General features: G+C 41.3%; 1 protein-coding gene and 1 non-coding gene across 2 annotated transcripts in view; both read left to right on the forward strand.

The window, feature by feature from the left end:
* ARFGEF2 (ARF guanine nucleotide exchange factor 2) overlaps positions 1-15998 on the forward strand; it is a 99142-nt gene extending 83144 nt beyond the window's left edge. Inside the window, exons 34-39 of the mRNA XM_030839009.2 lie at positions 891-1005; positions 3903-4033; positions 7837-8005; positions 9621-9759; positions 11630-11747; positions 12303-15998. Coding sequence (XP_030694869.1) covers positions 891-1005; positions 3903-4033; positions 7837-8005; positions 9621-9759; positions 11630-11747; positions 12303-12479 — 849 coding nt within the window. The 3' untranslated portion in view covers positions 12480-15998. The remainder of the gene's footprint in view (positions 1-890; positions 1006-3902; positions 4034-7836; positions 8006-9620; positions 9760-11629; positions 11748-12302) is intronic.
* Positions 8857-8929, forward strand: TRNAR-UCU (transfer RNA arginine (anticodon UCU)). Its single transcript has one exon. It is a non-coding gene; the product is annotated as a tRNA-Arg (tRNA).
* Positions 15999-16951: the final 953 nt, after the last annotated feature.

Consider the following 16951-nt stretch of genomic DNA (forward strand, 5'->3'; position numbering starts at 1 on the left):
TACTTAACACCACTGTGGGCATTTTTCCATGTTCCTTTTTTGGGGGGCCCTGTGCGTGGCATGTGGGAGCTTAGTTCCCTGACCAGGGTTTGAACCCACGCCCACTGCATTGGAAGTGTGGTATCTTTACCACTGGACCCCCAGAGAAGTCCCTCCATATTCTTAAATATTCTCTGAGAACAGCTTCTTCAGTGGCTGCACATTATTGTAATTTATTTAACGAATTTTCCCTTGTTGGACACTCTCGTCAGTTCTGGTGTTTCACTGTTACAAAGATTGCTTTGGTGTCATTATCCTTATTTATTGCCCTCCTACGTAAGGAGCACTTTCCTCTCCACCAATGAAATAGTAGTTTTTATTTTTTGTGTAAGGCCCCATAAAAGAGTTCTAATTCAAGTGTCACTTTAAAATACTTTGGTTTACAAGGGGGTTTGTCTAATTAGCTTCTATTTCCAAGTACCTATAAAGCCATTAGATTTTAAAAGGCATTTGGGATATAGCAACTTAAAAATGAAGCACATTATATAAACATTCTCTGTTTTTTAACTTTCTACTGTCAACTTAAAAAAAAAAAAGCCTAGCTACCGTGCTCATTTATTTTTGAACTTGAGCTCATTAAAAATTTGTCACACTCATCATGAACTCATAGTACGTAGGGAAATGCCGTCTAAGTTGGAATCAGAAAGTGTGAAATTTTAATGGGAGGGAGAAGTAATTGAAATTGGTAATCTTTCCTATGCAATCTCTGAGAAGTGCTACTTCTATACTTCAAGCTGAGCAAGACACAGATTCAAGTTGGGCCAGCAGTGTTAAAACAGGCTCATCTCTGCCCAGGTACTGAATTGTGGACCGAGAAATGAACGTTGTGTTTCTCTCCGGTTTACTTCTAGGATGTGGATCTGGACCGCCAGTCTTTAAGCAGCATAGATAAAAATGCCTCTGAGAGAGGCCAGAGCCAACTCTCTAACCCGACCGATGACAGCTGGAAAGCTAGACCGTATGCAAGTAAGGCCACTTTCTTTATTGTTTTTGTATTTATTTATTTATTTTAAATAGGTAACATGTTTACATGATTCAAATATTCAGAAGGTGCAGAAAGGTAAACAGGATATAAGCTTTCTTCACCCCTGGGCCTCAGTCTGCCCTTCCCTCATGGCAGCCAATGTCACCAGTTTCTTATATACCTTTCTAGAAACATTTTGCTCATGTGCAAGCAAATGCATATTCACATGCACAAGCATACAATATGTACCTATGTTTATATATGAATTCTCACTCCTTTTTATACAAATTATAGAATACTGTGCATTATTCTTTTTTCACTTAATACAGCTTATAGATCATTCAAAATCAGTACCTAAAGTGCTTTCACGCGCTTTTGTACTATTGTGTACATTGCCCCAGGTTGTAGATGTGCTATTATTTGCTTAATTCGGTTCCTACCTGGACGTTTCTGTTATTCCCAGTCTTTTCTGTTATAAACAGTACTGCATTGAATCACCTAATACATGTGTTATTTGTGAGTTTATCTGTATGGTAAATTCCCAGAAAAAAGGATTGCTAGGTTAAAAGAGAAAGTGCATTTGCTATTTTGATAGATAATTCCACACTGCTGCCTATTAAGGTTGTACTTATTTACGTGATCTCTGGGAATACGTAGGTGATATTTGGTATCTTTTGAGTAGTTTTAATTTGCAGTTTTCTAATTATGAGTGAAATTGAGCAGTTTTTCATGTGTTTAAGAACAATTTCTATGAGCTATGTATTCATAATCTTTGTTCATTTTGTATTGATTGTTGTCTTTTTATTGGTTTGGGTGGGAGGGCTCTTTATGTCTTAGATATCCCTTTTCTGGATATGAGTTTCAAATTACTTTTACTAATTTCTCTCTTAATGTTGCTTATGGTGTGTTTCCCTGTCTGTCATTTAAACAAATAGGTTTCACAGTTTTGCTCTCAGCCAGGCACAGCACTGTGTGTCCCATGTGTGTGCTCTCACGTGATCCTTATGCTTGCCCTTTGAGGCGGTACTGTTTTACATTTGAGTGAACTGGGCCTTAGATGACATGACTTGCCAATATGTAGTAGAGTTGGGATTCAGACCCTTTTGGCTGACTGAGAAATTGGAACTTCTCAGGTGTTAGTCTGGTCTTCTTAAAGTTGTGGTCCCCATTATTTTTCTTCATAGCAGTTTCAGCCTCTTCTCAACGTGCCAGTTTGTAGGTGTTCACACTGACATTAAACTTCTGAAGCAGCACATTAGACAAAGCCCGGTGTGGTCACTGTTATCTTTTGAAGGCACAAAAAATATGGAATCCATTCAGGAGGTGCCATGTTGGAGACTGACGGGCTGCTCCTCTGTGTCTGCAGCATAGCCAGTGTCTCTCCAGTGTCCAGGGAGAGAAGCTGTTTCCTCATCAGCCCCAGATAAAGGGGTTGGCTTGTGTGGGAGGGGCAAGTGGACATTTCTTTAAATGGAACCACTGAGTGCAGCAAGATGTTTATGCTCTAAGAGATGCCTGGGGCTTGAGACCCCTGCCATTCCTCCAAGGAACAGTGCTTTGTTTCTCCCAGGCTCCCATCTCAGCCTCCCTTCTGGGCATGAGCTCAGTGAATAGAGCAGCAGGCAGAATCTCTTACACCACTTGTATTGTTTTTTTTCTTTTTCTTTTTGGTCCAAGATGGTGTCATTGAATTGGCACATGTTAAATGTAAATCTGTTGCAATTCCACTCTATACTTTTTCAATTAAAACTAATTCTGGGGACTTCCTGGTGGCCCAATGGTTAAGACTCTAACTGTCCACTGCAGGGGCCCTGGGTTCAGCCCCTGGTCGGGGAACTAAGATCCCACATGCCCTACGGTGTGGCCAAAAAAAAAAAAACTAATTCTGCATGGAGAATTTTCATATGCATATATATAATTTCACAGTCGCTTTCAAAAGCTTGAAGATGACCCAACTCCTTGTTTTTATTTAATGTTTATTTAATATTTTCAACATTCTGATTCTTTAACAAGTTGAAAAGGAAGCTCTACTTTTACTGTAGTCAAATCAGCCAACTTTGTAAGTGCCAGACATGGGCTGTCCCTGAGCCCAGGAATTGAGAAGATGAGACATTAGTCAGAGTCTAATCAGTAGGCAGAAACCACACTGATAATTTGAACAGGGAAAATTCTACATAAAGAATTGTTTTAAAAAAATGAAAATAAAAAAATAAATTTTAAAAAATTAAAAAAAAAAAGAAGAATTGTTAACTAGTCAAAGAGGGCTAACCACTGAAAGAAGTAGGAGAAGACTGAGGGATATGGAAGCAGAAAATGTGGGAAGCGGCTACTACTTCCAGGGCAGACAGAAAGTGATCCAGGAACTAAGAGCTTAAATAAGCCACACCCTCCTCCCCCTCCCCCCCACCCCGCTCCTCAAGACTGAGATTCAGCCCTTTGGAGAGTCGGCTCCCGGCTACCACAGGAACCTGTAGCCTCCTGTGGATAGAACACAGTCCAGAGCTGGTCTGTAGGAGTGACCCTTCAGGCAGCAGAAAAACGTGCCAGAAGACATGGGACCTGCATCGCTGACTCCCTCCCCGTCTTCAGGTCTTTGCTCAGGGAGCTCATTTTCAGAGAGAACCTTTCCTGACCAGCTTGTTTAAACTTGCATCCCCACCTTGACACCATCCCTACCATATCCCCATCCCTGCCTGATGTCCTCGTTGTTTAACGTACTACATCTTAACTTAAGTAGCTTGTTTACTGTCTGTCTCTGCCACGGGAACAGGGATTTTTGTCCAGCTTATTCACTGTTTATGCCACAGCATCAAGAACCATGCCTGGCACATAGTCAGAGCTCAGTGAATTCAGTACTGGCTGAATCATTATTAGGGTTAATCTTTATCATCTAATATAGATCAGAAACTGTTTGCCAGCCTCCTCATCAAGTGCGTGGTCCAGTTGGAATTGATACAGACCATTGACAACATTGTGTTCTACCCTGCAACGAGCAAAAAGGAAGATGCAGAGCACATGGTTGCTGCCCAGGTGAGAGTGGCCTGAAGAAGGGCATCTGACGGGAGGTTGTTCAGATGCAGTGGTGTGCTGGAGCCTGGAGAGACTGGCTTGCAAGAGCCCAGCATGCTCATTCCTCCCAGGCCCACATTCAGTGACAGGGTACTAGTAACTTAAAATTGGCCACGATGGGAGTATTTACACCACTGAAATCACCGAATGCTAAAAATCAGGCATTGTCTCCCCCCACCCTCACCGAGAGCCAGTTTACCAGCATACTACTACTCAGACTCCACCCCCCACCTTGGTGCTTCGAAAAAAATGTGTTATTAATCACAGGGACTATTCCTTATAATTGATATACAGTTTAACCATGAATCACTGGGAGGGAAAATATGTGGATAAAGGTACCAATTTTTCCTTCAGGAAGTGCACTTTTTTGTTTTCTATGTGCAACTTTTTATATATACGGTTTGCTTGGAAACAGAATTTGGTGTCCAAAAGTTGGACAATAACCTTACACCATGGGTTGCAAACTTAAGTGCTTCAGGGGCTGGGAGATGCTGTGAGTGCGAGCGGCAGGCTGGGTGGAACAATGGGAACCACCGAGCTTGAGGCCCGCCAGAGCCCAGCCACCTCCAGCTCCAGGGGCAAGTTGCTGTCAGGTGGCTCAATCTGGGATGGTCTTCCCGTTTTTCAAGAGGAGTCAGAAATCAAGATTTTTCTCATATAGGGCATCTCTTGTTTATTAAATACTATAATTATTGATCAACAAAAATACATCTGTTGGCCAGATCCAGCACAAAGGCTGTCCTTATTTGGTTTTTGGTTTTATTTTTTAAGTATACAACTCAGTGGTTTTAGTATATTCACAGAGTTGTGCAAATATCCCCACTGTCTAATTCCAGAATATTTTTTTAACATCTTTATTAGAGTATAATTGCTTTACATTGTTGTGTCAGTTGCTGCTGTATAACAGAATGAATCAGCTGTACGTATACATATATACGTATATCCCCATATCCCCTCCCTCTTGCGTCTCCCTCCCACCCTCCCTATCCCACCCCTCTAGGTGGTCAGAAAGCACTGAGCTGATCTTCCTTTGCTATGCGGCTGATTCCCACTAGCTATCTATTTTACATTTGGTAGTGTATATATGTCCATGCCACTCTCTCACTTCGTCTCAGCTTACCCTTCCCCCTCCCCATGTCCTCAAGTCCATTCTCTATGTCTGCACCAGAATATTTTTACCACTGCAAAAGGGAACGCCCTAACCATCAGTGTCACTCCCCACTCCCTCACTGCCCCAGCCCTAGCAACCATTAATCTATTTTCTGTCTCTATGGATTTGTCTGATTCCGGATATTTCATATTACTGGAATCATATAATATGTGAGCTTTTGTGCCTGGCCTCTTAGCATAATGTTTTCCAGGTTCATCCGTATTGTGGCATGTATCAGTACTTCATTTTTATATATGGCTGAATAATATTCCATTGTATGGCTGTACCACATTTTGTTTATCCATTCATCAGTTGATGGACATTTAGGTTGTGTCCATTGTCTGGCTATTATGAATAACGCTGCAGTGAACATTTTTATACAAATTTTAATGTGCATATAAGTTTTTAATTCTCTTGAGTATATACCTAGGAGTGGAATTGCTGGGTCATATGGTAACTCAGTGTTTACCTTTTTTGAGGAATTGCCAGACTGTTTTCGAGAGCAGCTAGACTATTTTACGTTCCCATCAGCAATGTATGAAGGTTCCAATTTCTTCACATCCTCACCAGTGGTTGTTATTGTCTTTTTTTTTTTTAATTATTATAACCATCCCAGTGTGTGTGAAGTAATATCTCTTTGTGGTTTTGATTTCCATTTCCCTAATGACTAATGATGTAGAGCATCTTTTGTGCTTGTTGGCCATTTGTATATCTTTGGAGAAATGTCTATTCAAATCCTTTGCCCAGTTTTAAGTTGGGTTCTTTCTATCTTTCTATCATTGAATTGTAAGAGTTGTTTTTTTTTTGTGGTACGCGGGCCTCTCACTCCCGTGGCCTCTCCCGTTGCAGAGCACAGGCTCCGGACGCACAGGCTCAGCGGCCATGGCTCATGGGCCCAGCCGCTCCGCGGCATGTGGGATCCTCCCGGACCGGGGCACGAACCTGTGTCCCCAGCATCGGCAGGCGGACTCTCAACCACTGCGCCACCAGGGAAGCCCAAGAGTTTTTATATATTCTAGTTATTAGTCTCTTATCAGATAGATGTATGATTTGACCTATTTTCTCCCATTTTGTACATTGTCTTTTCAATTTCTTGATGGTGTCCTTTGAAGCACAAAAGTTTTTAATTTTGATAAAGTCCAAGTTACTATTTTTTCTTTAGTTACTTGTACTTTTAAAGTTATTTCTAAGAAAGCATTGCCTAATTCAAGGTCACAAAGATTTAGGCCTACATTTTCTTTTAAGAGTTTCATAATTTTAGCTCTTATTATTTAGGTCTTTGATCCATTTTTGAGTTTATTTATGTATATGATGGGAGATAGGGGGTCTCCCTTCATTCTTTTGCATGTAGATGTTTAATTATCCCAGCACCATTTGATGTAAAGATGTTTTTTCCCCACTGAATTGTTCTGATAGCCATGTTGGAAATCTCTTGACCATAAATATGAGGATTTATTTCTGGATGCTCAGTACTGTTCCACTGATCTATATGTCTCTCTTTATGCCAGTACCACACTGTCTTGATTACTGTAGTTTTGTAGTAAGTTTTGAAATAGGGAAGTATGAGTCTTCCAACTTTGTGCTTCTTTTTTCAAGACTATTTTGGCTATTCCATGTCATTTACATCTCCATATGAATTTTAGGATCAGCTTGTCAATTCCTGCAAAGATGTCAGTTGGAATTTTGATAAGGATTACATTGAATTTATAGATCAATTTGGGGAGTATTGCAAACTCTGCCCTTTTGTAACCTCTGGCTTCTAGGGAGGGTTGTGGTCTATTCCTAGAGGGCTCGACAAATATAAAATCCTTAATTATGGGGGCTTCCCTGGTGGCGCAGTGGTTGAGAGTCCGCCTGCCGTTGCAGGGGACGCGGGTTCGTGCCCCGGTCCGGGAGGATCCCACATGCCGCGGAGCGGCTGGGCCCGTGAGCCGTGGCCACTGAGCCTGCGCGTCCGGAGCCTGTGCTCCGCAACGGGAGAGGCCACAACAGTGAGAGGCCCGCGTACCAAAAAAAAAAAAAAAAAAAAAATCCTTAATTATATCTAATAATCCCTAATTATTTTAGAGAACATGTTCAATAAAAATTTCTAGCATTCCATACCTATTTCTATGGTTTTTCCCTTCACATTTGAAAACACAGTTGTCAATCTTATTAAAGTTCATTAATCACGTGATGAGGCTAAAGGTGCCACTTGGGCTTTGCTTAACAATTTCTTTCTTTCAGTGAGTATGTTTTGAGACTCACACCTTCTATCACGTGCACTACAGTTTGATTTTCTCATTTTCCAATTTCTTTATAAAATAAAAAGAGGACGGTGCAATCCTGTAGTGAAATAATTGGAGAAGTACACACTCCTGTTCATGCAATGAAGGCAGTACTGACAAATCTGAAACTCTGGCCAGCAAAGCCTGCCGTCATGCAAGAGCTCAGCATATTCTTTCACCAGCCAGTGAGCAGAGTCTAAATGGAAAACATTTCCGGGTATTGAGGAATGAAGTGTACCTTATAGAGAGGAGGACTTCTGGAGAGTTATGATGATCTCTGTCTGATACCACAGTGTCCAAAACCATTCCATCTTCTTTACTTAGCTCTCTTATCCTCCCCTCTCTAGCAAGACACGCTGGATGCAGATATCCATATAGAGACAGAGGACCAGGGCATGTATAAGTGCATGTCTTCCCAGCACCTCTTCAAGCTCTTAGACTGCTTGCAGGAGTCCCATTCATTCTCAAAGGCCTTCAACTCCAATTACGAGCAACGGACTGTCCTATGGCGAGCAGGTAAGGGAGGAAGCACAGCAGATGAGACAGGTGGTCACACTGGTCACTGTCCTAAAACATTAAAGCCTTTGGAAAATTCCTGGCATGGTACACACAGCTGGAATAACTTACCAGATATTTCATGCTTGAGGGAGAGAGAAGGGAAATTTCATCCTAGTACCAGGAATATTGTCTGGCACACGGGAGACTCTCAGTAAGTATTTGATGGAAAAATGAATTGGGGGAGTTTAATTGATCTAGCAAGGGCAAGAAATTTTACATTAGGTTAAGATTGTACAGTTAGGGACTTCCCTGGTGGTCCAGTGGCTAAGCCTCCGCACTCCCAATGCAGGGGGCCCGGGTTCAATCCCTGGTTGGGGAACTAGATCCCACATGCATGCCGCAACTAAGAGTCTGCATGCCACAACTAAGAAGCCCGCATGCCACAACTAAAAGATTCCACATGCCTCAACTAAGACCCGGCGCAGCCTAAATAAATGTATGTAAAATTAAGTATGATGATGTAAAAAGTGTGGTCATCTAGGAGCAACAAAAGCATTCATACATTTTTTTGAGGCTTTTAGGGGTTTTCTCTCCCACCTGTACAAATAAATAGGTAAGTCCTGGAAGTGAGTGATATGTGTGTGCGTGTAGACACACATGTATGTGCAGGGGTGATGGTAGGAGTCTCATTTTGTGAACTGTGTACAAAAGTGATACTGTATATAATTCTTGTATTGTTACCAATTACTTGAATTTTCCACCCAAATGCCTGTTTTAATCCATAATTTTAAAATGTCATTTTTCTCTATATCTTTAAACTATCTAGGTATTTTATGTCTTTGCCTATAATAAGATTTTGCTTAGGGACTTCCCTGGTGGTCCAGTGGTTAGGACTCTGCACTTCTGCTGCAGGGGGCACAGGCTCGATCCCTGGTCAGGGAACTAAGATCCCACATGCTGCATGGCACGGCCAAAAAAAAAAGATTTTGCTTATAAGAGTGGTTTACACATCTCTGTGGCAGATTGGTATTGCTTTGTTTAAGAAAACTGTTCTTCAGGGATGAGATACAGAGGAAAGGATACTTATGGAAGATTGTTCTGGCTGATGTGTGTGGGATGGATTGGCAGAGGGAGAAGAGATGACAGAGACGCACTGAGGAGCTATTTCAGGAGCTGCTGTGCAGTTTTCATCTAGGGCAGTGGTCCTTATTTTCAAATGATAAAATGCTCTAATGGAGGGTCTAATTTGGAAGGCTAGAAAAATAAAATAATTATCATGTTGGTTCTCAAAACAAAAACAAAACGTGTTCTTATATGTGGTTTGTGAAAAAAATCTAGCAAGTCAGAGACATTCTAGAATTCTTAAAAGCTGTTACACTTGAGAAGATGAAATGAATGGCTTCACCAGCCAGTGAGCAGAGTCTAAATGGAGAACAACTCAGGGTGTTGAGCACAGTGTGTCTTGTGGGGAGGATGAGATGTCAGGGCTGCCTCGTCTGGTATCACAATTGAGCCGTATTAAAAATGTGAGATCTTTCAGTATTTCCTAAAGTAACTCAATTAGTTTCCCACGTGATTTCTCAGCATTACCCTGGAAGTGTGCACTATTTATACGACTATATCTGATCTCCAGGTTTTAAGGGCAAGTCTAAACCCAACCTTCTAAAACAAGAAACCAGCAGCCTGGCCTGTTGTTTGAGGATCCTGTTTCGAATGTATGTCGATGAGAACCGCAGGGATTCCTGGGAAGAAATACAGCAGCGACTTTTAACGTAAGAATGATTTCTGATTAAATTTCTTACCTGTAATACACAGATGCTTCATAACAATACTGTGATTTGAAAAGAGTAGGAGAAAAATACCTATATGCTGACACCCTCACCAACTGTTTTCCTTTTTGTTTTTTCATCCTATCTGGTTCTTCTATTTCACTTTTCTTAATGCCCTGAAGAGGGCAGGGCCTCATTTCTTCCATTCAACGTTGTTTAAAGCACAGAAACATAGGCAGGGAAAAGTGCTCTGAGCTCAGAGTCATCCAGCCTGGATTGAAGTCCTGACTGGGTTCTCTTTAGAGCACTGTCAGCTCTAACATCCCACCATTCCTTCTTCCCCAGAGGAACATATTAGAATCGTGTGGGTACCAGGATGTACTTACTTTGTGTGGAAATGTAGCAGTGGGCCGGCAGTGGATGGCATTGAGAGAGCCCCCTGCAAAGAACTAGATCTTTGCCACCCAGTGTCTTGGGCAACTGTGAGCAAGATGCTGTGTCTAAGCCCCCTTTCGCTCCTTTAAGATTTGAAAACATTAACATGCAGTGCTGGCAAACACGAGATAAAGACACTCACTCTCCAATTTCTGGAAATCAGGGGGCATTTTATATATATCAAGAGCCTTAAAGGGTTCAGTCTCTTTCTTTGACTCAGTAATCCACTGTTAGGGAATCAGCATTCCCACACAGAACATTCATTGCAGACTTACTTATAAAGAGAAAACACTTAAAGCAGCTCAGCTGTGGAATGGATAACTGCATTGTGGTATATCCTCTGATAGAATATTATGCAGCCTTTAAAAATGAAGTTTTGGGGAGTTGCCTGGTGGCCTAGTGGTTAGGATTCCGGGCTTTCACTGCCGTGGCCCAGGTTCAATCCCTGGTCAGGGAACTGAGTTCCCACAAGCTGCACAGCGTGACCCCCAAAAAATAAAACTTTTTTTAAAATGAAGTTTTTTAAAAATAATTTTCCTTGATGTGGGAACATGCTCATAATACAAGTTTCACCACAAAAAAGCAGGATGTAAAACCATATATACTTGTGGTTTTTCAGTAATGTTTTTTAAAAATCACAGACAAAAAAACTGGAATATTTCCTATTCCAGAATATTGTTATGTGTCTCTTAGGATGACGGAATTATGGGAATTTTTTTCTCTTCTATAATTTTTTGCACTTTTCAGTCGTCTTGCAATGAGAATATATGACAAGTCATAAACTGAAAAATGAATTAATTAAAGAGGACATCAGCAGCTCATTTCAATTTACATCAAGCCCAAAAGAGAACTACCTACATAGTCTCATAAAGTTTCTCTAAAGGAGATACATAAATGTTTTTAGCACAACATGTTTTAAAAATAGCCGTTGTGTGCGATGTGGGAAAAGAAAGACAGTTCATGGTTAACTGTGGGTAACAGGCTCTTGTGCTGATTGTGCTGCAAACCCTGATTGAGCCACGTGCCAGGCCTGCACTGGACTAACGTTTAATGTACTTGCTTCATTTCATCTTCACAGCAGCCCCTTGAGTTTGGTACAGTTATTTATTCCCATTTTACAGCTGAGCAAACTGAGGCTCAGGATTTGTTCAAGATGGCACAGCCAGAGCAGGTGTTCACTAAATACTCATTGCAAGAATAAAGAGTGCTTGGGACTTCCCTGACGGTCCAGTGGTTAAGACTCCATGCTTCCAGCATGGGCCATGGGATCAGTCCCTGGTTGGGGAACTAAGATCCCACATGCTGCACAGCGCAGCCAAAAGATTTTTAAAAAATAAATGAATAATAAAAGAATAAAGAGTTCTTCACTCTAGTGAAATGTGAGATGTTCCTCTTTTATTTGACATCGCCCCCCGCAACCCCCCTCTGATTCTTCTAGTGTGTGCAGCGAGGCGCTGGCCTATTTCATCACGGTGAACTCTGAAAGCCATCGGGAGGCGTGGACAAGTCTCCTGTTGTTACTTCTAACAAAAACCCTCAAAATAAACGATGAAAAGGTATAAACAAGTAATGTCTCCACAGGGATTTGGGTTGGCTTTTCATTGAGACTTTGAAGTAACTACTTTCCTCATTCTTCCAAGGATGGTTACGTAACTAGCACCATTCTAGATGCATCAGAGAGAAGTTAATTAATTACAAACAATGGGCGCCTGGGGTTATTGGGGCTTTTTCTCTCAAAGAGCCTCAGCGGAGAAAGGCTGAAGTTGAAGCCAGGCAGGTTGCTGTTAAACAGCTATCGTGATTTTCAGTGTGGCTTTGTTGGAAGGGAGGGTTGAGATTGTGAAACACTGGTTTAGAACTGGAGACTTCATTTACTAAAATGAAAGTTGACTTTGGTAGCAAGGTTGTCCCCAAATAGTTTGTGTTAGGAGTTAAATATAATTAAAAGAAGTTTTAATTTACAAACTTTTTGCACTTACTTTCTAATAACCAGAAAAAACACCAATATTACTTGCAAGAAGTTCCAGGGTGAGATGAATACTTTTGAAAAACTAGTGCCAAAAAATAGTTCCATGTCTAATTTTCTCTCTCTCTGTTTCTCCCACCTCAAGTTTAAAGCACATGCTTCAATGTACTACCCCTACTTGTGTGAAATTATGCAGTTTGACCTGATTCCTGAGCTCCGAGCAGTTCTGCGGAAGTTCTTCCTAAGGATAGGTGTTGTGTATAAGATATGGATTCCAGAAGAGCCATCCCAGGTACCAGGGACCCCATCACCAGTATGGTAGCCCTGGCCCCTCTGGGCCACTGCTGCAGCTCTGCAGCACTGTCACCTCGCCGCCTCTGCCTGGCACATCTCGGGAAGGGTCAGACCGTAGAAAGTCGGCATCCTGGAGCTCAGCGTGGCCTGGATAAAGATGGTTCCATCAGAGTCCCCGACTGAGGCGTTGTGGTGTTTCCCTAAACAGTTGCGCACCCAGTTAACACAGTAGGTGGGGAGTCTGTCTCATCTCTGTCATTCCACTTTACCAGTTGAACTGCCTGTCACATCTGTCATTGCACTTGCCGTCATTCTCAAGCAAAGTCCCACGATTGGCTGTAGATGTTCTGTCAGAGGAAGTCGCTCTCCTTGAAGATACTGAGCATAGCTGTATAGGTTCGTGATTATTAGAGAGTATGTTAATAAAATTTCTTGTAACGGCTAAGTGCCACCTAAAATATGCTGGGATGTTTTGTTGTTTGAGTGTGCTAGAGAAGTTTGAGTGTTTTTGTCAGTTGTGAGTCAACTGTAGTTATATTAGTTTGGGGAAAGGTAGGGGGAAAAGGGTTGGGTTTTTTGGTTTTTTCTGTTTCGTTTGTTAACGTCTGGGTGATTTTTAAAGCATTTGACAAAAAAGATATTACTGAGGATTTGATTGAAGGCAGAGTTTAGTAATTAAGTTAGAATTAAGAGCTTGCAAGTTTTAAAAAACAAATGTAGTGCCTCCTGGCTCTCCCTGTTTTAGTAACTGGGGGAGAAAAAGTCTATAGGAAAAAGTCAACAATTGAATGAAGATGATTAGTCTTCAATGAAGTAAGTATTTGTGGAGGGGTATTAAAATTTCCAGAATACATTGTCCATCTAATATATGAAGCAGTAACAAAGTGAAGTAGTAATTTAAGAGAATTAATTTATACCTGAGTAACCCTTTCCTTTGTACCTCGGGATAGTGAGTGTACCAGTGACTAGTGTCCCTGCTTGGGCACAGTCCCCACGCAAGGTCCCTCCAGAGAGAGGGGCTGGGGGCTCTGCGTGAGAAGGGTGGCTCCTGTGAGCCTCCCCCAGCCACGTGTCATGGGTTGAACCCGAGCAGACCTGTGCTGTTGTGGGCCAGCACAGCTGACCATGACCTTGGCAGGAGATGGCCTGTGTTCAGTGCTTCCATTAATTTGAACCAAGGAGCTGAATTCTTTGGAAGGGTTAGATTCTGGGGTCCCTATCACGTTAATGACGGTGCAATACCCTCAGCTGCAGGAGAACTGAATTCTGGTGCAGCTTGTGTAAAAGCTGGCGGTCTAGGAATACCGCCCGAAGCCTGCAAGCAGTAGATTTGGGAGCTGAATTTTATTCTGAGTCAGTGAGAAAGAACACAGGCTTCATCTCTGGCCTCTCATCCCCTGCTCACCGAGAGCAGCACTCAGCGTTAGAAGCGTTGCCGAGTTATTAACGCGTGGAGACTGCTCCCTGCGCCCTGTAGTCCTGTAAATTGGGTTGTATTGATGTCAACTCTGGTGCCTTAGAAGTTAGTAAGTTGGGAACCTATCTAAACAATCGGATAGTTTTTCTTTAGAGAGAAGGATTTCTGGTGCTTTTGTTTACTAAGAGACCGATTTCTTACATTTTTTGTGTTCTAACGGCCTTGAGCGATGTTTGGTTTTGGCCAACTGTAGTACTCTGTCTACTTTCTTCTTTCCTCAAAAGTGTTTTAATTTCTCTACCAAAGAAAAAAAAGAGCAGGTTTAGGTTTTTACATTATTTACATACATGAGAGAAGAGGGGCTACGGAATTTAGCAGGAAAGGACCTGCTAAATATTTTACTGTGAATGGAAAAGGTTAGCACGTTTGACATCCTGGTCCTGGAATCCGTTACATCTTTACCCTGAAGCATGGACCCCACACGCTGAGACGTCCTCGCTGGTACTGTGGTGGTCATAGCCTCCGCAAGTCAGCCGTCTCCATTGACATTTGCACTAAAGGTATAAATGTGGAGCATGCGGGTTTGTTCATACTTACATTTTCTGTCCAGCTGCGTCCCTAGGTGGAGATTTTTCCTTTCCTTTTGAGGTTCTCATGTGACGTTTTCTTCACCGAATGTGACTGCAAGACTTCGCCCGTGTGTTCCTGCCTTCTCTTTCATTTTTGCCCCCTCTCGCAGAGTAGGAAATGTGTAAGCACGTTTTGTCACTTCCCGAAACATTCAGGTTTGAACTTCTTTTCAGCTGTGTTTTTTAAAAGATTCTATATTCTGAATAAGGCATTTGAATTGTACCAGCATAGACCTTTTAGAGACTGGATGTAAAACCATTTAGGGTGATTTTTCTTGTCGGTACAGAGGAAATCCCTTACTTCAGTAGTAAGTCATTCAACCTAAGTTCTCTTTTGTGATGAATCTATTCTAGCTCACGGTGAACGTGGCTTGTGCCACTCACACGCCAGTGAAAGGGGTGTGGTGACCCTGCAGCACTGGGCCAGGGGCCATTCATTCACAGGGTTATGGAGAAGAGCGACACATTTCCAAGGCCTTATTTCTTTCTCAGCATGCTGTAAGTGTTGATTTTTTGTGCTGAGTCTCTGGAGAAGTTTTCGTTTGTTACAGCACTGCTGCTTTGAGCAGTTTTGTTTTTCTTTGTTGTCCTTTAGGGAGATCACCAGCTTTGGCATCTTAACAACAAACGGTGGATGGGAAATTTTATTTCTAATATGCATCTTTACACCTCAAATACACCTTTTCCCTGTTACTCCTCACATACAAGCAAAGAACACACATAGTGGAAATTGTATAATAATATCTGGAAACAACATTTTCCTCTGAGAGGTGACTTTTGTACAAAATGCAAAAAAAAAAAAAAAAAACCCTAAACTTTCTCGTCATTCTTTTGTGATTATGGCTATACATTTAGTAGTCTTTATAGTTATTAAAGGAACCTGCTGACAAATGCAAGTATGGCCATCTCATTCAGACGTTTGTTGTTATGATGCAAATGGGCATTGGTTTAAATAGAAGCTGGATCCTTAATACTGCATTTTCTGAATTCTGTTTTAGTATTTGTGTTAAAGTAGATATAGCTTGAACTCATATGAAATCTTGGAATTTTGCTATTGGCAGCTTTGTAGTTTGGGAAACAAAGAAACCAAAGCTGAATATTTAAAAGAATGACTATATATGGAAATCCTTGCTCTCAAAAAAAGACACTCATCAAAAGTGTAGTTTTTCTCAGTGTTCTAATTTTTAAAAAATTTTATCTGCATATTTGCATCAAATATTTCTTTATGTGCAAATGTATGTTTTACCTCCTTAAAAATGCCTAAAAGTTAGTTAATACCTTCTTTTGTTTAATCTATACACGATGATTAAGTGCATTTAATATTGGTAATTTAATGAAAAGCATTCCTTGCCCAATGGATGTATACATTTTTGAAAGAATAAGCAGAATTATATAATACGAAATGCTATGTAAAGTTTTCTATGTAAAAATATTATGTATAATACTGTTAAAATAAATATCCCATGCTTTAATCAGGTGGTAAATCAATAAAGTTTTAAAAAGTAAAGCTGCTTTTAATGTAGTAATTAATGTATATCAAGCCATTATTTATATCAAACTTAATAATGTATATCAAGTTTTGGGTTAGTTTGTTCTTGTGGCAGGTATTGGTGGTCAAATTTGGTCTTTATGTTTAACTATTATAATTATTAATGGGAGAATATTAATTGTGGGTTTTAATTTTTTTAAGTAAAATTCCCTTCATTCACTGTCCTCCCCCCTGTGAAAGGGAAGAATATCCAGTTATGAGGTCATGAGAAGACTCTTATTTATGTCATTAATTAGTTTGACCAGTGGGTTAGTTCCCAAGAAAGACAGACATCTCCTTCCGCTGGCACTGAAGGCGAGATCGCAGAGGAAGACTCACAGGTAAGCCAAGTGGGCACTGAGCCGGACACGATTCTGAGGTTCACACGGGGAGCTGGCCTAGGAAGACAGTGAGCTCTAACCTTGCCTTTCCTGCCTCCAAGCGCAGAATCCACTCCTTCTGAAATATGTAAAGTTGTAAATCATGATTATATTTAAAATAATCCACTGCTGGGAATTCCCTGGCGATCCAGTGTTTAGGACTCCACGCTTCCACTGCAGGGGGCATGCGTTCGATCCCTAGTAGGGGAACTAAGATCCCATGTGCCACGCGGCACGGCCAGAAAAAGAAAAAAAAATCCACTGGTGAAATTGACTAATACATGGTTGTCTTTATTAATTCACTGGTATAAAACATCTCTCTCTGGTGCCACATTTCAGTTGCTTCCAGGGAAGAACAAAGGGACAGTGCTTTCTTTTGGAAAAGTTTTCTGAAGTGTCTTTATCTCTTCAGAGCAGATAGTGCCTGAGTTTTATCTAGAGCAGTGGTTTTCAACCTGCTGCCAACCAGTGGTTTTCAGTTCTGCCCCCAGGGAACACGGGGGACACTTGGCAAGGTCTGAAGACATGTTTGGTTGTCACAATGGG

This window comes from Globicephala melas, chromosome 15 (assembly GCF_963455315.2).
Source record: "Globicephala melas chromosome 15, mGloMel1.2, whole genome shotgun sequence".
Lineage (NCBI taxonomy): Eukaryota > Metazoa > Chordata > Mammalia > Artiodactyla > Delphinidae > Globicephala > Globicephala melas.